Below are 24,763 nucleotides of genomic sequence, written 5' to 3'. Positions count from 1 at the left end.
ATGGTAAAATATCAGCCTTTTCATTTTAGAAATCTAAAATAGGGAAAATAACACATTTCCCCTTAGTTGCAAAATACATGTTTCAAGAGCAAATGTCTGTCTGAGCAAGTTTGTTTCCTAATTTTTTAATACTGTAAGTCTGTTATCCAATTTTGGCTTATTTTCATTTATTCTCATTTTTTTGTTGCCAATGAAAAAAGTGATTTAGTTTTGTTTTGTTTTGTTTTTTTTAAGATTTTATTTATTCATGAGAGACACAGAGAGAGAGGCAGAGACACAGGCAGAGGGAGAAGCAGGCTCCACGCAGGGAGCCCGATGTGGGACTCGATCCCAGGACCCCAGGATCACGCCCTGGGCCAAAGGCAGGTGCTAAACCACTGAGCCACCCAGGGATCCCCGTGATTTAGTTTTTAAGAGAGACTCTGCTTCTGTTTCCTTCCCTTGGATAATGGTATCTCCATCTGCCTTGAGCTTTAAATGTAAGGCTTCATGTGACTAATCAGTTGAATGTGGTTAACATCAGTTTTCACATCTACCTGCTCTTAACCATATACAACTGATTAGTTATTAAGTCTTGTTGATGTTTCTTCAGAAATTTTTTCTGCTTTATCCTCATGTTACAATCCCAGTTTGCAGTTAAATCAGTTGTTGAAGCTGGGATTAGCAAACATTTTTGGTGAAGGAACAAGTAGTAAATATTTTAGGCTTTACAAGCCAAAGTTTTTCTTGTTCTTTCTATTTTGTGGGGGAAAGGGTTGCTTTGTTTTGAACAGCTCTTTAAAAAAAAAATGTAAGAACCATTCTTAGTTTTCAAGCCTTACAAAAACAGGCCACATGTGACATGCAGACAGTATATTACCAGTGGACCATAGCTTGCTCACCTCTGGTCTAGGCTATTACAACTTCCTAATTGAATTATTTGTCACCAGGATATTACTCCATCCCCTCCATTTTCCACAATATTGCCAGAATTATCACTCTAAAATATGACCAATGTTACTTCCAGATAAAACCTTTTATGTGCTCCTGTTAGCTAAATTTTCATATGTAAGGCATTTATATACCACTTTTGGGATTTTGCCATTTCTTCAAAACTTCTATTATTGTCTCAGTTTTTTTTATTGGCTTCTTTTGGACTTTTTTTCTTAAAGTAAAATTTATATTATTCTATAAATAGGAAATGAGTATTGATTGCTATAACTAGAAAACCAGTAAACAAAAGATAATAGTAAAAAGAAATACAGAATTATTAAATGCCTATTTCTTTCCTTTTTTAAAATTTACTCATGAGAGACACAGAGAGAGACACAGAGACATAGGCAGTGGAAGAAGCAGGCTCCCTGCAGGGAGCCTAAGACTGGATTCAGTGCCAGGACCCCGGGATCACAACCTGAGCCAAAGGCAGACACTCAACCACTGAGCCACACAAGTACCTCTAAATGCCTGTTTCTTATACCACCCCATCGTATGGTACCATGCTTCAACAAAACCACTGACTTGCAAGATAAAGCCTTTGTTCCTTAGCATCCCATATAAGTCTCTTCATAATCTTTTATACTGCTCATATTAGTTGCAAGGTTGCTGAACTAAAGCAGAAGGTTAAGTAAAAAGCAAGATGCTGGCCTTATTTTGGAAATCTGATGCTGCTGCAATCATTGATGTCATTTTAAGTAAGCCTCATTTTCTTCTGTGCTGTCCTTAGGAAAGGATATTCATGGTACATTGCTGAGGGTATCATCAGAGCTGTTGTCAAGAAGACTATAGGAGCAGGCAGAGACACAAAGTCTACTCAGAAAACTCAGAATGCCAAACGACCATTCTCTATATTACTCTTACAGTGGTTAAAGAAGTCCTAAAACTATTTGTCTCAATTGGTCATTTAAGTTTAATAATAGAAAACTAGCCATCACAAGTGTGTAGTAACATCTGTAGAAGGATGGTCCAAACTTTATATTATAGACCTAGCCTTGTGCTTCAGCAATACTGGCCATCTTAATATTGACCTTGGATGCCCATCCTTTAAAATAGGGCCAACTCCTACTTTTGATTCAAGACCCATCTCAGTAACCTGACCTTTGTCCCTTTAGGCAAGTTTTTAAAAAAAATAATAATAGCTTTAGTGAGATAGAATTCATATATTTTAATTTTTACCTTTTTTTTTTAAGAGAGCATAAGCATGGGGAGCAGGGAGGGAGAGGGAGAAGCAGGCTCCCCATTGAGCCAGAAGCCCAATGTGGGATTCAATCCCAGGACCCTGGGATCATGACCTGAGCTGAAGGCAGACATTTAACCAACTGAGCCACCCAGGCACCCCTAAAATTTACTTTTTTAAAGTATACAATTCAGTGGTTTTTAGTATATTTACAGAGTTGTGCAGTTATATCTAAGTTAGGCATTTACCCCCAAAAGAAACCCCATATTCATTAGTTATTCCCTGTTCTGACCACTACCCCCTGGTCCCTGGCATCCATATCCCTATGGATTTGCCTCTTCTAGACATTTCATGTAAGTGGAATCATACAATATATACTATTTTGTGACTGGCTTCCTTTACTTTATACAATTTTTCAAGATTCATGCAGTCGTAGCATATATCATTACTTCATTACTTTTTATAGCTGAGTAATATTCCATCTCACAGACATACCACATTTTGTTAACGTTAACATCTGTTAGTGGATATTGTTTCCTTTTTTTTTTTTTTTGTATTATGAGTAATGCTACTACAAACATTCATAGCAACATGCCATGTGTAAATTTTTGTCTGGATATATATTTTTTACTTTCTTTGGTATATAAGGAGTAGAATTGCTGGATCATTTGGTAACTTAATGTTAACCTTTTGATGAATTACCGAACTATTTTCCAAAGCAGCATTATTATTTTACATTTCCACCAGCAGTGTACAAAAATTTAAATTTCTCCACAACCTCATCCAACATTTGTTCTCCTCTGCCTTTGTAGGCAAATTTTGGTTAAAATGCCTCCTTACTAAACCATTGCATATTCTATTACTATTTAACAATGACCATGTTAGAATATAATTTTTCCTTTTTTAAAAAATTGAGATATAATTGACATATAACATTATATTAGTTTCAGGTATACAACAAAATGATTCAGTATTTATATGTATATTGCAAAATGATTACCACAGTAAGTCCAGTTAAAATTTATCACTTTTCATAGTGACAATTTTTTTCTTGTCATGAAAATTTTTAAGATCTACTCTTTTAGCAACTTTCAGATATTCAATACAATATTATTAATTATGACCAGCATGCTGTATATTACCTCCCCGAATTACTTATTTTATAACTGAAAATTTGTATCTTTTGATCACGTTCACCCATTTCACCCAACCCCCAGCCCCTGCTTCTGGCAACCACTAATTTGTTCTCTGTATCTGTAAGTTTACTTTTTTGTTTTTTTTAGATTCCACATGTAAATAAAATCATAAGATATTTGGCCTTCTCTTTCTGATTTATTTCTCTTAGCATAATGCCATCAAGGTCCATCCATGTTACAAATGGCAAGATTTACTTCTTTATTATGTCTGAATAATATTCCGTGTGTGTGTTTGTGTGTGTGTGTGTGTGAGAGAGAGAGAGACAGAGACAGAGAGAGAAACATTTTCTTAATCTGTTTGTCCATCAGTGGACACTTAGGTTGCTTCCATGTCTTGGCTATTTTATTTTTTAAGATTTATACAGATTAAGATTGAGAGAGAGAGAGTATGTGTACATGCCCAGGGGGAGAAGGAGAGACAGAATCCTAAGCAGAGCAACTTTGCTGAGCATGGAGCCCAGTGTGGGGCTCAATCCCACAACCCTGCGATCATGACCTGAGCTGAAATCAAGAGTGAGTTAATCGACTGAGACACTGGGGTGCCCCTTGGCTATTTTAAATAATGTTGCAGTGAAGCTAAAGGTGCATAGAATATAAATTTTCTGTTTACCTCTTAGACTTTTAGCTCCTAGGTTTCGATGTCTTTGTCTAGATACAGAGAATCTAGCAGAGTATGTGGCAATTCATAGAACACTTAATAAATCAACCTAGCTTTTAATTGTTATATATAAAATTCAGTGATAGTGTTAAGACTAATTGCCAGTTTAAATTATAGACACACATGACTGTAATTTGAAGGAAGACTTGATTTAATAATAGTGATTAGAATTGGAGTTCTGAATTGAGCCAAAAGATTTCTCTAGTGGTTTTGTTTTCTGTGATACTTTATTTATAGAAGTATAGTGACCTTGGATGTTAGTGAAACAAGGCTTTGGTTTACTCATCAAAGATGATTTAGTGATTGATTCTGAAAAATCTGGTAGTTGTGACTTGACATATACTACACAATAATACGGCCAGTGGCCACAGTCTATTGCTATGAAAAAAATCAGGTTTTAAAAATTTCATTTATTTTAGAGAGGGAGTAGAGATGAGTTGGGGGTTGGGGGGTAGAAGGAGAAAGAATCTCCAGCCGACTCCATGGGGGAGGACAGAGCCTAATGCAGGGCTCGATCTCATGACCCTGAGATTGTGACCCGAGCTGAAATCAAAAGTAGAACAGTTAACTGAGCCACCCAGGCACCCCACCAGTTGTTGTTTTTAATGAATTGTGGTTCACCTGTTTTAGTGGAAGTATATGATCCTTGAAATAATCCTAAAATGTCTTAAAAAGGTTTGATTATATAAAACAACATGGAAAATTTCTAAAACAGTATCTAAGAATAAATAGATCCAAGTGACTATTATTCCTTTCAGAAGAGTCACTGTTAGAGGTGATGTACGTCAAATCCTGCTGCCTTTGAGCACAACATTTAAAGGAAATAATTTTTGGAAGGACTGTCAAAGTCTAAAGCATGTTCTATTTAGATACGGTAGGAAAATCTTCATACTTGAAATTTTTTTGATAAACAAGACAAAATGTCAAGCTTAGTAATAATAGTTTTTGTTTAAAATGAAATTTTTCTTATGTGACTTACAAATGACTCAGTAATATTTGTATCATGTGTGATATTCATGTTAAAAATTAAAATTTGCTTATAGTCAACTCATAATTAATATATGAAGATGTTTTACTAGTTTCATGTGACTCCTTGGTGCTTTGATTAATTTAAATGCGCTTTACAGAAACTTTACTGTGTCTCAAAGTTCATACTTCATGTCCTACAGCTTTTATTGTTTTTTTAGAGTCAGGGCAAGAGACTTAAAGCACTTCATCCAAGTATACACTTTCTTAAAACAAGAAAGATTTCATGTAGTCATTGTAGAAAAGCCATACCATGAGGAAATACTAGAACTTACCAATAGATGACATTCTTTTGAAACATTGCTTATTTGTCATCTGCTTGAGGAGACGTGGTGGAGTATCTGTTCGCTAAGTAATGGAGCCGTTAAATGGGTGTGGCTGTGCCCCAGTTACTCTTACATTGCAAAGTGCCTTACATGCACTGGCGGTCACTGAGGCTTTGTTTGGCAAATGAGGGCCTTCCCTGTAGTTATTGTAGTGATGGCATCTTTGTGTTCTTTTACTGTTTTGTTTTTTTCTATCTCAATGAAAAGCCATTAATCTTAGTTTTTTGTTGAGGCAAGGACAACCATTCTGTTGACAGCCATTTCAGTTCCTTCAGTTCCCAGAAGTGTTAAGTTTGTTTAAATGGTGACTATGGGCAACTAAGTAACAAAGTGAAAAACTACGTTTCCTGGTATTGAATATTTCATCAGATTTATGAGCTACTTGCCTTTGAGATACCTATGTGAATTATTCAGGTATCTGATTTTATTACTGCCAAATTGTACTTTCTATGGGACAAATAAGTGACAGACCTTGTAAACTAGTTATTTGAAGTGTAACTACATATATGGATTCAGTCATTTCCATTTTTGATCTTAGTAATTACCCAAGAATCTCTTAAACAAGGGAGAACAGTAATCTTTAAAATATTTATGTAGCTTTAATAAACATGATTTAATGTATTCGTAAAAATACCCATGTAGGATACATGGTCTTGACTAGATTTTTACCAGAAGATACATTGAATCACTTGCCCGAGATAACAACTTAGGCCGTAGGTGAGAAAACCTTCTCATGCTCTTCCTGATAAACCACCATGTACACTTAGAACTGTTTTGTTCAGAAAAGAACTATGTAGTTTGTTCTTTTTACTGTGTGTGTATATGTGTTTAGTTTTTGTGCTTTGATCTCAACAGTAGCTACTAGCAAATTCATAATACCAAGCCACAGTATTATGATTATTAAAATAAATGGATGTATTGAGCATATGTTTCCACTAGTTCCTAAACATGTTTAATGGAGTTGGGGCTTTGAGCCAAAATGGCTTTTTTTTTTTTTTTTTTTTTTTAAGTTAAGCTTCTTTAAAACCTCACTTTGCACAACACTTTCCAAAGCGTGAAGCAAACTAATCTGCTTAATACATTAACATTGAGGTGGCATTTGTTTCTGTTTCCCTGGCTGGTTTCCCTTAAGCAGTCTACTGGTACTAAGTTGTTCACAGGTATTAGAATTAACCTTTCTCTGAGTTATTCCATAAGTAACTCACACTGCCCAGAGCTAATTTCTAAGTAGCCGCCTAGCCAAATCTTCTTTTATTTTTTAAGAAAAAAAAAAAGATTTTATTTATTTTAGAGAGAGAGAGAGAGTGGAGTGTGCGGGGGTGGTTGCAGAGGGAGAGGGGAAAGCATCTAGAGCAGACTCCCTGCTGAGCCTGAAGTCCAGCATAGGGCTTGATCCCACAGCCCTGAGATCATGACCTAAGCGACAACCAGGAGTCAGAGGCTTACACAGACTGAGCCACCCAGGTGTCCCTTCTTTCATTTGTAACTTTTCTTAGATCTCTCCTTTTTGTGGACTCTGAAGCTATTACTTTGACCTAATGGAAGAAACAGACTGTAGAATAAGACTTTCAAAGGTTTGACTTGGTCTGTCTTAAGTAGGTCATTGGTAGCCTACCAGTTATATACCTTTGATCTGTGTTAATTCATTCTCTTATTTATAAATTCAGGTCAAATGGTCAAAAAACTCCTAAAAGGGTATAATATCTAAACTGAAATCAAAAGGGTTAATAAGGGATCCCTGGGTGGCGCAGCGGTTTGGCGCCTGCCTTTGGCCTAGGGTGCGATCCTGGAGACCCGGGATCGAATCCCACGTCGGGCTTCCGATGCATGGAGCCTGCTTCTCCCTCTGCCTGTGTCTCTGCCTCTCTCTCTCTCTGTGACTATCATAAATAAATAAATAAAAAATTTTTAAAAAAAGGGTTAATAAGAGTTTGCCAGGGGAAGAAGAGGGAAAGTAATATATCACAGAGGACATGCAGTATCTTTGAAAGCTGGGTGGCAAGAGAGAATCTGGTCAACCAGAAGGACAGATATTTTGCTTGAACTATACAGTGATGGAGCTGGAAAATTTTGAAGATGCTACTTACTGTAAAGAGAGGCAAAGGCCTGACCATAAGTAAACCATATTAAGAGTTTAGATTGGGATGCCTGGGTGGCTCAGTGCTTAAGCATCTGCCTTCAGCTCAGGGTGTGATTCTGGAGTCCCGGGATCAAGTCCCACATTGAACTCCCTGTGGGGAGTCTGCTTCTCCCTCTGTGTATGTCTCTGCCTCTCTCTATGTGTCTCTCATAAATAAATAAATAAAATCTTTAAAAAATAAAGTTTAGATTGTATTCTGAGATTTGGGAAATTATTGAATGTTTGGGGGGTTTTATTTGTTTAAAAGAGAGGAAAAGAGCTTGTCTGGTTAGATTAGTTGGGGGAACAATCCTGATAGCAACTGACCACATGGAGCTAAAGTTAACTAATACAATATGTTGGCCTACCAGCAAGCAGCCTGCTTTGGAGATACTACAGGTTCAGTTCCAGACCACAGCAATGAAGCAGATATCACAGTAAAGTGAATCAAATAAACTTTTTGGTTTCCCAGTGAATGTAAAAGTTATGCTTACCCTGTACTGTAGTCTGTTAGTTGAGGAATAGCATATCTAAAATAACAATGTACATACCTTTATTGAAGGTACTTGATGCTAAAAATGATTTGAGCTTTCATCATTTGAGCTTTCATTTGAGTTTGCAGCAAGTTGTAATCTTTTTGCTGGTGAAAATTCCTGACTTGGTGTTGATGGCTGCTGACTGGTCAGGGTGCTGGTTGTTGAAGCTGAGGTGGCCTTGGCAGTTTCTTAAAACAAGGCCACAATGAAGTTTGATACATCAGTTGACTTTCCTTAAGGAATGACTTCTCCATAGCCTGTGATGCTGTTCAGTAACATTTTACCCATGGTAGAATTTCTTTCAGAGTTGGAGTCAGTCCTCTGAAACCCTGCTGTTGGTTTATCAACTACGTGTATGTCATATTCTAAATTCTTTGTTGTTAGTTCAGCAGTTTTCTCAGCATCTTTACCAGGTAGAGATTCCAACTCAAGAAACCATTTTCTTTGTTCATCCATAAGAAGCAACTCCTCATCTGTTCAGGTTTTATCATAAGATTTCAGCAATTCAGTCACATCTTTAGGATTCACCTCTAGTCCAATCCTAATTTTCTTGTAATTTTGCCATATACAATACTTCTTTCACTTTAAAACCCCTAAAGTCATCCATGAAGGTTGAAATCACTTTTTCCAAAATTCCTGTTCCTCTTGATATTTTGACCTCTTTCCATGAATCACAAATGTTTTTAATGGTAGCATCTAGAATGGTGTCTCCTTTCTCCAGAATTTTTTAGTTCACTTTGTCCAGTTCCATCGGAGGAATCTGTGGCAGCTGTAGCCTTAAGAAATGTACGCGTTAAGTAAGACCTGAAGGCCATGATTGCTTCTTGAGCCATAGGCTACAGAATGGATGTTGTGTTGTCAGACATGAAAACAACATTACTCTCTTTGTCCATCTCCACCACAACTGGTGCGTTGTGACCAGGTGCGTTGTCAGCAAGCAGTCATATTTTGAAAGGAATCTATTTTTCTGAGTAGCAGGTCTCAACAGTGGGCTTAAAATATTCAGTAAAACTATGTTGTAAACAGATGTGCTGATATTCATGCTTTGTTGTTCCATTTGTAGAGCACAGACAGAGTAGATTTAGCATAATTCTTAAGTGCCTTAAGATTCGGGATTATAGGGGGATCCCTGGGTGGCGCAGCAGTTTGGTGCCTGCCTTTGGCCCAGGGCGCGATCCTGGAAACCTGGGATCGAATCCCACGTCAGGCTCCCGGTGCATGGAGCCTGCTTCTCCCTCTGCCTGTGTCTCTGACTCTCTCTCTCTCCCTGTGTGACTATCATAAATAAATAAAAATTAAAAAAAAAAAAAGAATTAAAAAAAATAAATAAATAAAAAGATTCGGGATTATAAATGAGCATTGGCTTCAACTTAAAGTCACCAGCTGCATTAGCCCCTAACAAGAGAGTCAGCCTGTCCTTTGAAGCCAATCACTGACTTCTCTCTAGTTATGAAAGTCCTAGATGGCATCTTCTTCCAATAGGAGGCTATTGGGTGTAGCCACCTTCATGAATGATCTTAGCTAGATCTCCTGGAGAACTTGCTGCAGCTCCTGCCCCAGCACTTCCTGCTTTGCCTTGTACTTTTCTGTTAAGAAAATGGCTTCTTGGGACAGCCCCGGTGGCGCAGCAGTTTAGCGCCGCCTGCAGCCCAGGGCATGATCCTGGAGACCCTGGATCGAGTCCCATGTCGGGCTCTCTGCATGGAGCCTGCTTCTCCTCTGCCTGTGTCTCTGCCTCTCTCTCTCTCTCTCTCTCTCTCTCTCTGCATCTCTATGAATAAATGAATAAAATCTTAAAAAAAATGGCTTCTTTTCCTAAGCCTCATGAATTAACCTCTGCCAGCTTCACACTTTTCTTCTGCAGCTTCCTTACCTCTCTCAACCTTCATAGAACTGAAGAGAGTTGGGGCCTTGCTTTAGATTAGGCTTTGGCTTAAGGGAATGTTGTGGCTCGTTTGGTCTTCTGCTCAGATCCCTAAACAGCAATAAGGCAGTTTTGCTCTTTTATAATTTGTGTGTTCACTGGAGTAGCTTCTAGAACTTTTCCATTACATTCACAATCTGGCTAGCTGTTTGGCACAAAAGGCCTATCTTTCAGCCTATCTTGGCTTTCCACACACCTTCCTCACTAAGCTTGGTCATTGCTAATTTTTGAATTTTTTTTTTTTAAGATTTATTTCTTTATTTTAGAGCGAGAGTGAGAGAGCATGAGCAGGGGGAGGAGCAGAAGAAAAGTATGTCAAGCAGATTCCCCACTGAGCACAGAGCCCAGTGCTGGGCTTGATTTCACAGTCGTGAGATCTGACTTGAGCTGAAATCAAGTCAGTTGCTTAACTGACTGAGCCATACATGTGCCCCTAGCTTTTGATTTAAAGTGAGACCTCTTCCTCTCTCTCTCTCTCTCTCTCTCTCTCTCTCTCTCTCTCTCTCTCTCTGTGTGTGTGTGTGTTTGTGTGTTTGTGTGTCTCTCATGAATAAATAAATTAAAATCTTAAAAAAATAAAAAGATAAAGTGAGAGGTATATGACTCTTCCTTTTACTTGTACACTTGGAAGCCATTGTATGGTCATTAATTGCCCTAATTTCAATATTACTGTGTCTCAGGGAGTAGAGAGGCTATAGGGGAGAAGGAGAGACATGCAGTGGGAGGTGGAGGACAGCTGGTTGGTAGAGGGGTCAGAACACACACGTTTATGTATTAGTTCACCATCTTGTATGGGTACAGTTGTTGGTACCCCCAATTACAGTAATAGTACGAAATGTCACTGATCACAGATCACCATAACAAATATAATAATAATGAAAACGTTTGAAATATTGGGAGAATTACCAAAACGTGAGAGAGGCAAAGTGAGCAAGCGCTGTAGGAAAAATGGCACAAATAGACTTAGTGCAGGGAGGCAACAAACCTTCAATTTGTAGAATATGCGCCATCTACAAAGCACAGTAAAGGGAAGCCCAATAAAATGAGGTATGCCTATATTTGTGCTTCCTAGAAGTTTGATAATGTTTTTCCATCTCTGATCTTTACTTCATGATATCCTCTAGTTTGTTGACCACTCCTACCTATTCACCGTTCATTTTTCTTCATCTTTTCCTGCTCAACGTGGATCTCTTGGACAGCTGTTTCAGTAGTTCTTAGATTTCTTGTATTTTTCAAGGAAAAAGTAGGTAATAAAACATACTTGGTATACAGTATCAGCATTTTGGTTTATTTCTCTTTTTTTGTTTTTAATACATAGCTCTATATTTATATTTATATCCTATGATTTTCCCTTTTCTAGTTTTTGCATTTCTCACATTTCCAACTTTAAAAAACTCTTCATAAAAATTTTTATTAGACACATAATATTCTGGTCAGTGGATCATGATTTACTTTACCTCATGTCCTAATGGTAGATACTTAGCATCGTTTACATTTTTTTGCTGTTAGAAAGAATTTACCTAGAGTTTACTAGGTTATAGGTTAAAGTATTTTAGGTTTTTGATCACTGCTGTGTTGGGAGGCCCCATAGCAGGTATGTTAAGAATATGCATATTATACCATAATAGATATTTACTCAAAACAAAAACATTACATTTGCATTTCTTGCAAAGAAATATGCACCTCTATGTTTATTGCAGCATTATTTACAAAGCCTATGTGGAAGCGACCCAAGTGTCCATTGATAGATGAATGAATAAAGAAAATATGATGTGTGTGCATACACACACACACACACAATGGAATATTACTCAGCCATTAAGAAGAATGAAATCTTGCTATTTCTGACAACCTGGTTGGACCTAGAGGGTATTATTCTAAGTGAAACAAACCAAACAGAGAAAGACAGATACCATATGATTGCATGATGTGGAATCTAAAAAATAGAATAAACATAGTAACAGACTCAAATACAGAGAACAAAACTGGTGGTTGCCATAGGGGAGAGGTTAGTGAGGGGATAAGTAAGGTAGGTAAAAGGGATTAAGAGGTATAAACTTTCAGTTATAAAATAAGTCATGGAGATACAAAGTACAGCATAGGAGATAAAGTTAATAATATAATAACACTGTATGGTGTCTATACTTATTATGAGGAGTATTGAGTAATGTATAGAATTATTGAATCACTGTGTTATATACCTGAAGCTAATATAACATTGTCAGCTATACTTCAGTCTATAAAGGTGGGAGAGTGGGATAGAAGGAAAAGAAAGAATATAGAGATTATGACCTGCTGAATGAGGACGCACAAACCACCTACACAGAGTTGGCAGGCAACTCTCTCGGCCTCTGAGCTTCCATTTTGTGGAAGTGAAAACCTTGGGGTGGTTTTGATTTGATTTGTTTCAGTACGCTCACTCAAAATAAAGTCACAAGATGTATTACTTATGGATTGCAGAACTGGGGGAGGGGTGGACAGTGAGCTGGAGGAAGGGCAGTCTTCTGTCCCAGGCTACCAGCAAGCAGAAGATAGAACACGAGATAGCAAGCATCTGTTACTTACAAGGTGGTTGAGGTAACAGTCACTAGCTTTTCATGGTTCAACTCTAAGCAATTATTTAAAAATGTGCCCCAGGAAAAGCAAAGCAGGAATTCGTGGTGGAAATCTTAAGCTCAGGTCCTTATCTAAATGTCCAGACTGTGGGTTTGTGCAGGGTTGTCATACTGCAAAATGCCTAGGTAGCAACTCAAAATAGCTAGTTTCTCATCACAATTGCGAATTGCTGTCCAAAGGAGTTGTACCGGTATGTGAATGTAACTATTTCATGATGTCTTAAGCCTTAACTTTTATTTCTTAAAAATTGCTTGCCATATTACTAATGAGAGTGGTATCATACTTTATTTTTATTTCTTGAGTATTATGTGGTAGGCCACATTTACAGATACTTAATAATCACCAAACTTCCTGACTTTTAAGTGTTCTGTTGATGTCCTTTTGGACACTTATCTATTAGGAATCTAAATATTTTTCTTACCAATTTTGTGAGCTTTTGATTAACAATCTCCTATGTGGTATTCCTCTTTGAATATCTTTATTAAACTCATTGTTTCAATATAAAGAAATTTGGGAGTTCTGTATAGACAAATCTGTTGTTTTCTTTGTGGTTTTTTAAGTCTCTAATTAAAAAAAAAAGCCACCCAGAGATTTATAAATAAGTGTAAATTCTTCTGATGGTTTTAAGAGTTCCTTTTTTTAATGTTGTCTTTTTCAGTTCACTATGTAGGTGTATCATATGAAGTGAGTGTTAAATTGAGCTGTTTTCCAATTTCCCCAGCATTCTTTATTGAGTCTTTAACTCTTGCCTTTTGATGTGTGATATTTTTATCCTTCTCAAGTTAATAACATTTGAGGATTTACTCTGTATGCACTGTTCTGAGCACATTGCATGAATTATTTCATTTGTCTTTACTCCTCACAGCCACCCTGTAAGGAAATGGAGGTACATAGAATGCTTCTGTGCACTGTGCTCTGATTGTACTTTCATTTCTATACCATGGCTATCTTTCTATGTTTATGTCTTAATTATTAGACCTGATATATGTTTTCCTCTAGAGAAAGTGTAAGATACCTCTACTATTTCTTTTTTTTCTATATATTTATTTCTTTTTCCAGATGAATTTAAGCACATCATGTCATGTTCCAAAAAGAATCTCATTGGAATATTTGTCAGAGGTGGTTTAATCCATGAATTATCTGGAAATAATCACATCTTTGCAGTCAGTATCAGTCAAGATGTGTCTCCTGTACTTAGTCTTGACACCTGGTGCATTCCAGGTGCTGAATATATGTCTATTGAGTGAAAGAATAGATGACTGGAGAAATCTTTGTTTATTGTCTCCATCAAGTCTCGGTTAATACCTCTCGCTAATGTTTTTTAGCATTTCCCCATCTGGTCCTGCACATTTCATGTAAGTGTTATTTCTTGGCATTGTATATTTTATTTGTTGTTGCTGCCATGAGCAGTATATTTTTCCTGGAGTTTTCTAATTACTTGTTGCCAGCATATGAGAAAATAATTTGTGGTTCCATAATTTTCTCATTAGTTATTTAAGGTTATTCTTTTGAAGACATTCCTGAGGAATCCTTTGGATAGGCAGTTATTTCAGTGTGTTAATAATAATTTTGTTTTTTATTTCCGTATAATTGTATCTGTCGTTCCTGTTTTAGAATTTCCCAAATAATGTTGAAAAGATTGATGGTAATGGGCATTGTTGTTTTGATGCTGATTTTAATAGAAACATAACTTTTCACTTTTAACCATGATGTTGGCTGGTGGTTTGCAGTGCATGGTATCATTGTTTATCTAGTCCTGAATATTATTCCTTGTGAAATACATTTTAACGAAAGATTTGGGGTTGACTTTCATCTGACGTTTTTGATGTCAGCTGTTTTTGTTGCTGCTCCAGAGCATTGTTATGGAAGATTATTGAGTAGCACAAACTTGTGATCTTTTAGTTGAGCTAAAGAAGACATCTTTTCATTCTGTTGTGATAATGAGTGTTTCTCTGCTTTCTTCTGGTTGGCTCCCTGTTCCACTAATATCTGAACCTGAATTCTGGAGGGCAGAAGAGCAGAGACTGCAGCGCACACACCTGTTGCTGTTAGGGTGTAGAGCTTGAGTATTTCTACGTGCATGAATTTCTCAAAGCATTGGGCTTGGATATATACACATGGTGATAATCATAGCAGCAGCAGCAGCAGCAGCAGCAGTGACATCACCCCATCTAGAAAGTGTGGGGCCACAACACTGTGTTAAGGCTCTCTGTGAATTATACCATTTGGTCCTCAAGAAAAACACTACAAGTAAGTTAGGCCAGCTCATTTTAGACTTGAGGGAACTGTGACCTAGAGAAGGTGGTGGTTTGTTCAGCATTGTACAGCTGAGAAGTAACAGAGGCAGGATTTAGGCCTGGAACCTTAGACACCAGAGCATATACTTTTCACTGATACTTTATCCCTTGTTACTTTGTATTTGTACTCTTATTTGGATCCTTTTGACTGGTGAGAAACAAAAGTTACTATAAAATAGAACCATCCCCCCCCCCCCAAAAAAAAAATAGAACCAGGCCTTAGGGGTAGATGGATGGATGGATACAGAGCTTATGAGCTTGGGGGGACTAACGTATTTTGAAATGTTTATGGAGCCCAAGAATACAGTTATTGTCTTAGTGGCAAATAATGAACCTTCCTCCATTAATGATAAGAACACAATTTTCTTAGAAGGAGGTTTGTCTAATTACTTTAAGGCTAGGTAATAATTTATTTCTAAGGACTTAGAGTCTGTGTAGTTGACATGCTTTGTACTTGTAAATTTAGTGAGTTTTTTCCTCTCCATTTTGCAGACAAATCGGTAAGATTGGCATAATCCGTAGGTGCTACTAATGCTATAATCCGTAATTTCCTCTTCTCGTCACTCTCTCCCATAGTATTCCTAAAACAGCATTGTATTTGTGGCACCCTCAGAGTGAAAGACACTTACTTGTCGTGAAACTCAGGATATGTGTTTTTTGAAACAAGACACAAGTTTGTGGTAGAGTAGGAAATATCTAAGCAATTAGCCTTCATCATCTCTGGTGAAGAAACTTACATCAGTGATTGAGAGGGAGCAGGAACAGCTTGCCCATTTGGAAAGGTACTGAATTTTAAAATCATTTATAGGACTTTTTCAAATAACTCCATTTCTTCATGATTAAATTCCCTAATCTAGTGAGTTGGGTTTGCTGGGGCAGAGAAATGTTCAAGAGCCACTGTACTACTAGTCAGCACAGGCAAGGAATAGCTTTTTATTGAAGCTTAACAGTAATTTTTCTGTAACGCTAGTCCTTTTAAAAAATAAAAATAAAAAGAGCACATTAGAAGGTTATTACTTTTCTCCCTCTCTGAATAGAAATGTTCCCAGCCTGGAAAGAAGTCTTATCTTATTTTAAAATTTCTTAGGAGGGAGCCTCAAAGTTTCTTTCTGGACTCTTTCCCAACTCAAGGAATTGCCTGAAATAGTCTTCCTCGTGTCTCACGAATTAAAAACCTCATTTTTGGCCCACCTGCTTCAGTTATGGTCTCTTGCATTTTAATCTAGCCTTGTATCAGGGCTTCTTTTTCTGACTCTTGGCTATTACTTATGTTTGTCTCTAATTCATAAAGTGGTGTACTTGTGTATTTGTAGAAATTCGCCATTTTCTTCTAATTGTGTCCCAGTGCAGTTTGTTGTGGAGTATTAAGATCTGTCTTATACACCAGCCTTAGTCCTATTGTGTGTTTTACTGGGTTCCTCACCTGGTTGTAGCATCAGATGAATCCCATCCTTTTTTCCCTTTCTCTTTGCCTTTTCCTGTCTCTTCCTCAGTACTGCCCATGTTTCTTAGACCCTCAGGATTTTATCCTGAAACTAATCTTATTTTTAATTTAAGTAAAATCAGATTCTGACATCTGATGTGCAAAAGATAAATTTCCCTCTCTTGAATGTAGAAGACTTTTAATTTTGTAAATATTGAAATTTTCCATTAATAAGTGGTCTGTTAAATATGCACTAAAACTGTTCCTTTATATATCTTTAAAGCCAAACTTTTTATTGTTTTTAATACTTTTCTTAAATGCAAAAAGGAAAGCCATTAGACTTTCCTTATTAAAATGCAAAGCCTAGTGTCTTCTAGCTTTTTGAAGAGCCTTTGTCCATTATATAATCTGTAAAGTAGCCAAGAGTTCCTCAGAAGCAGGACATCATTCAGATTTGAAACAATTATGGCTTGTGTCTAAAATAATGATGTGGCATAACCATTCATAGGTGGCAACCACAGCTTTACTTTAATTGGCAAAATCCTTGGATACGTCCAACATTTCATTTACCATAAAGACTTTACCAAGGTACCCTAGAACAGAAATGGTTAGGTCGTTTTGATTCTACTAAATAGATAAAGCTGGTATGACTAGAAAACCAAATGACACAGTTACGAGCATAGACCTTTTATTTATTTTTTTCCCCCGGGTGTTTGACAGTGTAAACATACATAAAATACATATTAAAGTTTAGATGCTTTATATTTTGTGCAATAAATTGAAGCCTTAAAAAGAAAACATTTCATTAAAAAGAAACTCATTAGTTTTACTTAATTAAGACAATAAAATAGTAGCAAGTACCAAGACATTGTGCACTTCTTTTATTTAAGACAAGTTACTTCATTTACATCAGAGTCAGAAATGTAAGACTGACTTTCTTGAATACTTATATAGCTTGAATCACTGGTTAGATAGGGGCATATTTTCCCAACTATACATCAGGGAGGAGTTCTTTCATTAGTTTCAAAAAATGCAGACCCTCAAACAGCCAGCATGACCACAGCATTGAGCATTAAGAGAAATGAAGCATTTACTTTCCAAGCACTTGCCACAGAAGGTAAGCGAGTCTTTACATTTGTGGTTGTCTCTTCCCTCCGTAAGTTAAGGGTTGTGCTTTGTTGAGGCATTTCAGAGAAGTTATTTGGCATGCCACTAGTAATACTTAGGGTCATGGGTGTTGGGGATGATTTTGTTGAGCTAGTGAGGCTTGTGTTTGTAACCATTCCATCTTGGAGATGAATAGTTAGAGTTGCAGCTGCTGCTTCGTGTGAATTGATGGTTTCTATGGATGTCTCTTCTGGGTAGGGCACAAAAGCCTTGTCAGTGCTAGCAAAGGTGGTGTCTTTGCTTAGAGTGGCACCAAACGTTGTTTCCTTTGTTCGATATTGTTTGGGTGTTTTGGTCACTTTGGGTTGAGTTACCATACTCAGAGAGTTAATGGTGTCCACTGTCTGCATCCCACTTACAGTGAACAAGCTTGAGGTAAATCCAGAAGGTGTGGGATATATGTTATGTTCCTTCAAAGATGATATTTGGCTAGAACAGGGAGTCCCTATCACATGGGCTTTTGTTTCCATCATCCACTTCAGTAAGTAAGTGATGTTTTGTTTGTGGTCACATGACCACCTGTTATTGTAAAGGGTTATCTCTTGCAACTGAAAGAGTTGGTCAAAAGCTTGATCTGGGATGAATGTGAACTTATTATTGTGCAGGTAAAGATGTGTGAGATTTGTCAGGTTTATTAATGTTCCTGGAAGGATTTGTGTCAAGGAATTGTTAGACAGGTCCACGATATGTAGTTTGGAGGGCATATTGGTTGGAACTGTCCAAAGTTTGTTACTACTGAGGTTGAGAACCTCAAGACTTCTTAGTGTATTTTTAATGAGGACAACCTTTTCCAGCATATTCTTAGAAACATCCAGATATTTAAGGTTCCACTGATAAGCAGTATCAGATTTGTCAAGCAGTTTAATGTTGTTGTTAGCAGCAGACATGTTCCAGAGGGACCGAGGTAACTGAGCAGGCAGACTTTCGAGCCTGTTGTTTGAAATGTCCAGGGTCCTCAGATTGGTGTATTGGGTTAACTGGTTATGAAGATCAGTAAAATGGTTATAAGACAGATTTAAATGAATAATATTCTCTTGCAGTCCAGATGGTAATGTAGTCAAGTTTCTGCCTGAACAGTCCACATGCCTGTGCCTCTCTGTGCATATACATTGGAGAGGACAAATGCATAAAATACCAGGTGTGAGAAACAGAAGGATGAACAAGCTGGGAGACATTTTCAATATCTGATATTCCATCAAAGCCTGGAAACAAACAGATACACCCTTCTTTTAATATGCAAACACAATTAGGCATCTGCCTGGGTCAGTTAGCATTAGGCAAAATTTTCAATAAACCTCCTTGTTGTTGAGTCTTTTTATAATTGTTCCAGTGATTAAACTAACAAAGCTCCCCTTCATTTAGAGTCCAAATGCTTAATCCTTCAATTGGGGCTATGTGGTAGAGAGAGACTCTCTCCCCCTACTTGTTTCTGAATTTTCTCCCTCCTCTTCTCCTTCTTTTACCATGGTCTTTCTTATTTATCTTCCCAGAGCCTTAACATTACAAAATGGCATTCTCTGCAAATAAAGAATCCGAATCTTAAGCTATTACTATTTTTGATAATATCTTTTCTTACTCAGATAGGAAAAAATGGCTGTCGAGTCTGTTCTGTTGTTTCTTTTTTTTAATCTCTGCAGTAATGTTATAGTCAATACGTGTGTAGAGTAAGATTTTATTTAGATATTAAAACAATACTTTGAAATTCACCTCTGTCTTTTTAGGATAAATATATCCTTGCAAAGCATTTTAAGGCACTTGAAAAATTCAGACCAACACTATACCCTTAAACCTCACATTTTATAGTGATTTTTTTCTGTATATTTCAGTGCCGATGCTAAAAGAAAGCAATGTGTGGACATTCACAAAGTGAATGAATATTAAAAAGAAAACCCTTTACTGACACTGCAGCAAATTTCTGGTGCATGCACTTGCTTCTGAATATATATTCAGTCTTCACATTGACTTTTTCTTTTAAAAAAAGGGAGAAAAAATCCCAAAGACAATCTTTTACTGATCTAAATAACAGCTTACCATAGTGTCGTCTTCAGCAGCATCTCATTTTCTCCGAAACTTAAGCTTAAAGGTCGCCTTGTTCTGGAGAGTGGGAACCGCTCCTGGCTGTGGGCTGTGCTTGCCTGCTCAGCTGCATTGTGTTGCTGTGAGCTGAAGCTCTGCAACCACCTGATCAGTACCACATAGGAGGACTGCAGAGCTGTCATTGGTGCTGACTCAAATTTATTGCAAGAGGTGCACACGCAACAAAATGGACCCCCCCAATTTTTTTTAGTTTACAGCATTGAGCATATTTATATATTTCCAATTTGCTATAGGATATAGTGCCTCATGCATGTTAGACCTGGCCCTCACTCATTTTTGTATGTTTGTCTGAGCTCATGTTCCACGTTCGAACGTTGCCTTATGAAGAATTTGTGGTTCTTTTTAAAGCTTCTGCTCCTCATCCTTTTTACACATTGAAGAATGTTGAAAATGAATTTGACCTTCCCCGTGGATGGTTTTCTAAGATGTTAATGGAACTATTTTTAACTCCTGCCTTTTCATGTTCTTCTAAAATGGTTCGATTGTCATGTCACTTTTTAAAGTAGCATAATACGGTCTGTCTCATTTCCATGTGTTCCCCCAACATGGTGATTATTACGTGTAATCAGCTTTTCAAATTTATCAACCACTTAAATCTTCATCTTCTTTTTCGGAAGTACTGAAGTACTTCCAAATGGTTTTTTGTCTTTATCTTTCCGATACAAAGGATCATTTAACCCAGACTACACACAAGCAAGGCTACAGTTTTAAATGAGCATCATATGCTTTTCATTAAATCCATGATGTCAAATATGATTTATGTTTTTTAGGTGAAGGATTATTTTTCTCCATGCAATTTACTTTGTTTAGTGAGTGGGTATACATATTTTCATCTTCTGAGACCTCTTTGATACTATAGGAGTGACCATTTACTTGATTTTATGTTTTAAAAATAGTAGCATCAGGGGATCCCTGGGTGGCTCAGCGGTTTAGCGCCTGCCTTTGGCCCAGGGCGCGATCCTGGAGTCCCGGGATCGAGTCCCACGTCGGGCTCTCGGCTTGGAGCCTGCTTCTCCCTCCTGTGTCTCTGCCTCTCTGCCTCTCTCTCTCTTTCTCTATGTCTATCATAAGTAAATAAATCTTAAAAAAAAATAGCATCAATTGTAGGTGATTTCTTCAGAGTGTTTCACACTTTGTCTTACTGAGAAAGCAATTAAGGGACACCTGGATGGCTCAGCGGTGAGCATCTGCCTTTGGCTCAGGTTATGAACCTGGAGTCCCAGGATCAAGTCCGGTATTGGGCTCCCTGCATGGAGCCTGCTTCTCCCTCTGCCTATGCCTTTGCTTCTCCTTCTCTGTGTCTCTCATAAATAAATAAAATATTTTTTAAAAAAATGCAGAGTTTTAAAATTGCGTGAAATAATGTCATTGGCAAAATTTTGGTCATGAATTTTATAACGTGACCATATTTTGTAATAGCTTCTGCCTCACTTTTTAGTGGATTGATTAAGTAATCTGTTAAAACTCAAACCTTATTTCCAGAACAACCAGTTTACCTTAGAAAACTAAGCAAATAAAGCCATGGCATTTTCATTACCAAATTTTTACTATTTAAAAAACTAGCAATTGTTAGTACATTCCATGTAAAGAAAATCTCCTTATGCTTTTTTGTTAATCCTTTGTTTTTCTCTAAATTATATTTGCCATTATTTTGCCCTAAGTTTTACCCCAAATAGAATTTATTGTATTAAAATTTCAAGTTTATTTTCTTAGAAAAGAAACTATACTTTAAGAGTCGCCTTTTGTGACTAAAATTAATATTCCTCGAAAAATATCTACATTTTAAAAGTCTGCAGTGTTAGAAAATTATTATTGATTAGGTGCTTTATTCCCACTTTACTTTGAGAGATCAGTCTTGGACTCTTAATAAGATTCTTTCTATGGATTTCAGAAACCAGTCATCAATCTTAGTGCTTAAAAGCAATGTGTTAAAAATAACTACATTCAGCAATATTGTTGTAGAAATAGGGAATAATTGTTTGGACATTTAGATTTCTTATATTTTAGCTCCTGTTTATACTATTATATTCAGAGAATGTGACTGGAGGGTCAGCTTACCAAACATTTAATTTAGGAAGTCTCATTACATCAGTGTGGTAATAGAGTTACCTAGTTCCATTATACTTACCAGGACTTTTTTTGAAACCAGGAACTGGTTATTTCAGTAGCTTAAGAATTCAAATGAATTTGGATTTAGGCTTTTTGAGATTAGATTCTGCTGTATATAATAGAAAATTCCAATATGATAGTAGTGACAGGTGTCTTTCATTTCAAGTTTGAGGACATACCAATTGCTTCCTATTCAAAAATTGTTACAAAATTCTCAAAAAAAATTGTTACAAAATTCTCAAAAAGAAAGAGGGGAAGCATTTTACTGTATTTGAGTTCTAAAGATCTGTTTTAGGCTTTTAGAAATTCTCATGAGATAGGCACCTGAAGGCATGAACCCACCTCAGTGAGTTAATAAGCCTTTGGCTCAGGTCAGGATCCCAGGGTCCTGGGATTAGACCATGTGGCCTCCCTACCTTGTACTCTCTCTCACTATCTCTCTCTCTCTCTCAAATAAAATCTTAAAAAGAAATTCTCATGAAATAAGACTATATTAGTATTAGTCAAAAAATAAGAATTCTGTGTAGGCATAAGTTTATTACAACTTATTTTAGATATTAGGTATTATTTCAGACACATTGCATTTTAGATGAGTCTGTCAAATCAGGAATTACAGCTATTTAGGCAACTATTATATTCTAGACTAAGCAGTACATTCATTTACATATTCCATTGTGAAACACACTGTCCTAGGATATATTACCTCAAAATTGTGAAAGGTTTAACATTGCCTGCTAGGGAACAACTGTCCTATGGTAATCAACAGTTTGAAAACCCAATCAGTTTGTTTTTTTTTTAAATCTGATTCATATTTTTTTTCAAGATTTATTTATTTATTTTAGAGAGAGTACACACAAGCAGGGAGGAGGGGCAGAAGGAGAGAGGCTCCTCACTGAGCAGAGAGCCCGACATGGGGTTCAGTCCCAGGACCCTGAGATCATGACCTGAACCGAAAGCAGACACTTAACTGACTGAGCCACCCAGGTGCCCCCTGAATCCCATTTTATTTTATTTTTTCACTGAGCTTTTTTATTTTAATTCCGGCATAGTTAACATATATTGTTCTATTAGTTTTGGGTCTACCAAATAGTGATTCCACAATTCTATACATTACTCAGTACTTGTGATGTTAAGTGTACAGTTTGTCTTTATTTCTTAAGTTCATAACATTTGTCATGCTTGAGAGTAAAAGTGTTATATTTTCTATTTTTAGTAATATAGTTGGCTATTCAGACTGCATTTCCTGCTGAAAACAACTAAGAGTACTGAACAAAGTATTTAATAGCATGGACGAACTGGCAAGATATAGAAATTAACAGGTCAGAACCCATGTGGATGAGTTTCTTGTACCACCTCCCCACCCTTTTTTCCCCATACCACTGGCTTGTTGCCAAAACTCAGTTAATTGTTCATCTGGGTTTATCTGTTTGCTTCCTTGTGAACATTTAATTTGTTCCTCTATCCCCCATATTTCCTATAAATGGTTCCTAACAGCATTAACATAATTGTTTATTTGTATCATCATATAACAGTTTCAAAATAATGCCAGTATTGCTGGCAATTAAATTACAGACTACTGAATAAAATTTAAGATTTCTTTCTCTCTTTGTTCTTAGAATATATTTGTTCTAAAAATATAAGGATGTATAGTCAATTCTGTGCTCTAATGCAACTTGAAATAATGTTTTTTCTATATGTTTGTATCACGAATTTTATATGAAGTTAGATTCATTAGTTTCAATTAGTTACCAGTTTCAATAGGGACTGCTTAAGTCAAAACTATATATAACAAGGTATACTCAGAGAAATCTTGGTTCTCTGTTCCCTTCACTCTATTCCACTCTTCTTCCTCCCATTGATAACTATTTGTATCAGCTTTTGGTTGTATTTTAACAATGTTCCTTTTCTTTTCTTTTGCAAATGTATACAAATTAGGTATTTTATTATGTTCATATTCTCTTATATTAAGGGCTGCATACTAAATATACTGTTATACTTTTTTTTTTAAGATTTTATTTATTTGAGAAAGCACAAGTGGCAGAGAGGGAGGGAGAGGGACAAGCCAACTCCATGCTAATGCTAAGTGCAGAGCCCATCACAGGCTCAACACAGAGTTCGATCCCATGACCCTGAGCTCATAACCCCAGCCAAATCCAAAAGTCAGACACTTACCTGACTGATCCACTCAGGTGCCCCTCCTGTTATGCATCTTGTTCTTCTTTTCCTAAATATATTTTGAAGATCATTCCACATCAGTATATAGTGATCTTTCACATTCATTTTGCAATGCATAGTACTCCATTTAGAAGAGTACCATGGTTTATTCAGCTGGTCCCTATTGATGGACATCTCACTTGTTTCCAGACTTTTGCTATTACAAATAATGTCCATATTTACCCTTGCATCTAAGTAATTTCATATTTTGTCCAATGAATCTTTGAAAAAGATTTCTAAAAATAGTATTGCTGAGTAAAAGGGTAATGCATTTGGAACTTTTCTGGATATTACCAAATTCTTTTCTGTAGTCCATACCATTTTGCCATCCCATAAGCAATGTATCAGGGTGTCAGTTCTGTATCATCCCACCATACACTTTGTTGTTGAACTTTTGGATTTATATCAATCTGATAGATAAGAGTAGCTCAGTGAAATTTTATTTTATTTATTTTTTCTCAATGAAATTTTAAATACATTTCTCTTATTATGAAGAAAGTTGTATATCTTTCCTTTTAGGAATCATTTAAGTTCTTTCTTCTTTAACTGTCTCTTATGTTTCTTTTCTTTTTTTTAAGATTTTATTTATTTATTCATGAGAGACAGAGAGAGAGAGATTGAGAGGCAGAGGCACAGAGGGAGAATCAGGCTCCTTGCAGGGAACCCAATGCAAGACTCGATCCCTGGACCCGGTATCACGCCCTGAGCCAAAGGCAGACACTCAAACCACTGAGCCACCCAGGTGTCCCAACTGTCTTATGTTTTGCAAATTTTTTCTATTCTGTAGTGGATTTTTCCCTCCCCCTAAATAGGATTTATTTTTTTTTTAATTTAGAGATACTAGCCCTTTGCCTTAGAATTGCAGGGTTTGTTTGTTTTTTTTTCCAGTTTCTATTTATTTCC

The 24,763-nt window shown here is 36.7% G+C and overlaps 2 protein-coding genes across 6 annotated transcripts in view; one reads left to right on the top strand and one right to left on the bottom strand.

Annotated features, from left to right (window-relative positions):
- The window catches only part of NF1 (neurofibromin 1), a 266,110-nt gene that overhangs the window by 174,968 nt on the left and 66,379 nt on the right, over positions 1 to 24,763 (top strand). The window lies entirely within an intron of this gene.
- OMG (oligodendrocyte myelin glycoprotein) lies at positions 16,951 to 20,229 on the bottom strand. Its single transcript, XM_055317088.1, has 2 exons — positions 19,472 to 20,229; positions 16,951 to 18,642 (listed from the first exon to the last, which is right to left on the bottom strand). The coding sequence occupies exons 1-2, from the start codon at positions 19,472 to 19,474 to the stop codon at positions 17,314 to 17,316; spliced, it is 1,332 nt and encodes a 443-aa protein (XP_055173063.1). The 5' UTR covers positions 19,475 to 20,229; the 3' UTR covers positions 16,951 to 17,313.

This window comes from Nyctereutes procyonoides, unplaced genomic scaffold (assembly GCF_905146905.1).
Source record: "Nyctereutes procyonoides isolate TBG_1078 unplaced genomic scaffold, NYPRO_anot_genome, whole genome shotgun sequence".
Taxonomy (NCBI): domain Eukaryota; kingdom Metazoa; phylum Chordata; class Mammalia; order Carnivora; family Canidae; genus Nyctereutes; species Nyctereutes procyonoides.
Note: the sequence above shows the minus strand (reverse complement) of the source record. Positions and strands in the feature narration are given on the sequence as shown.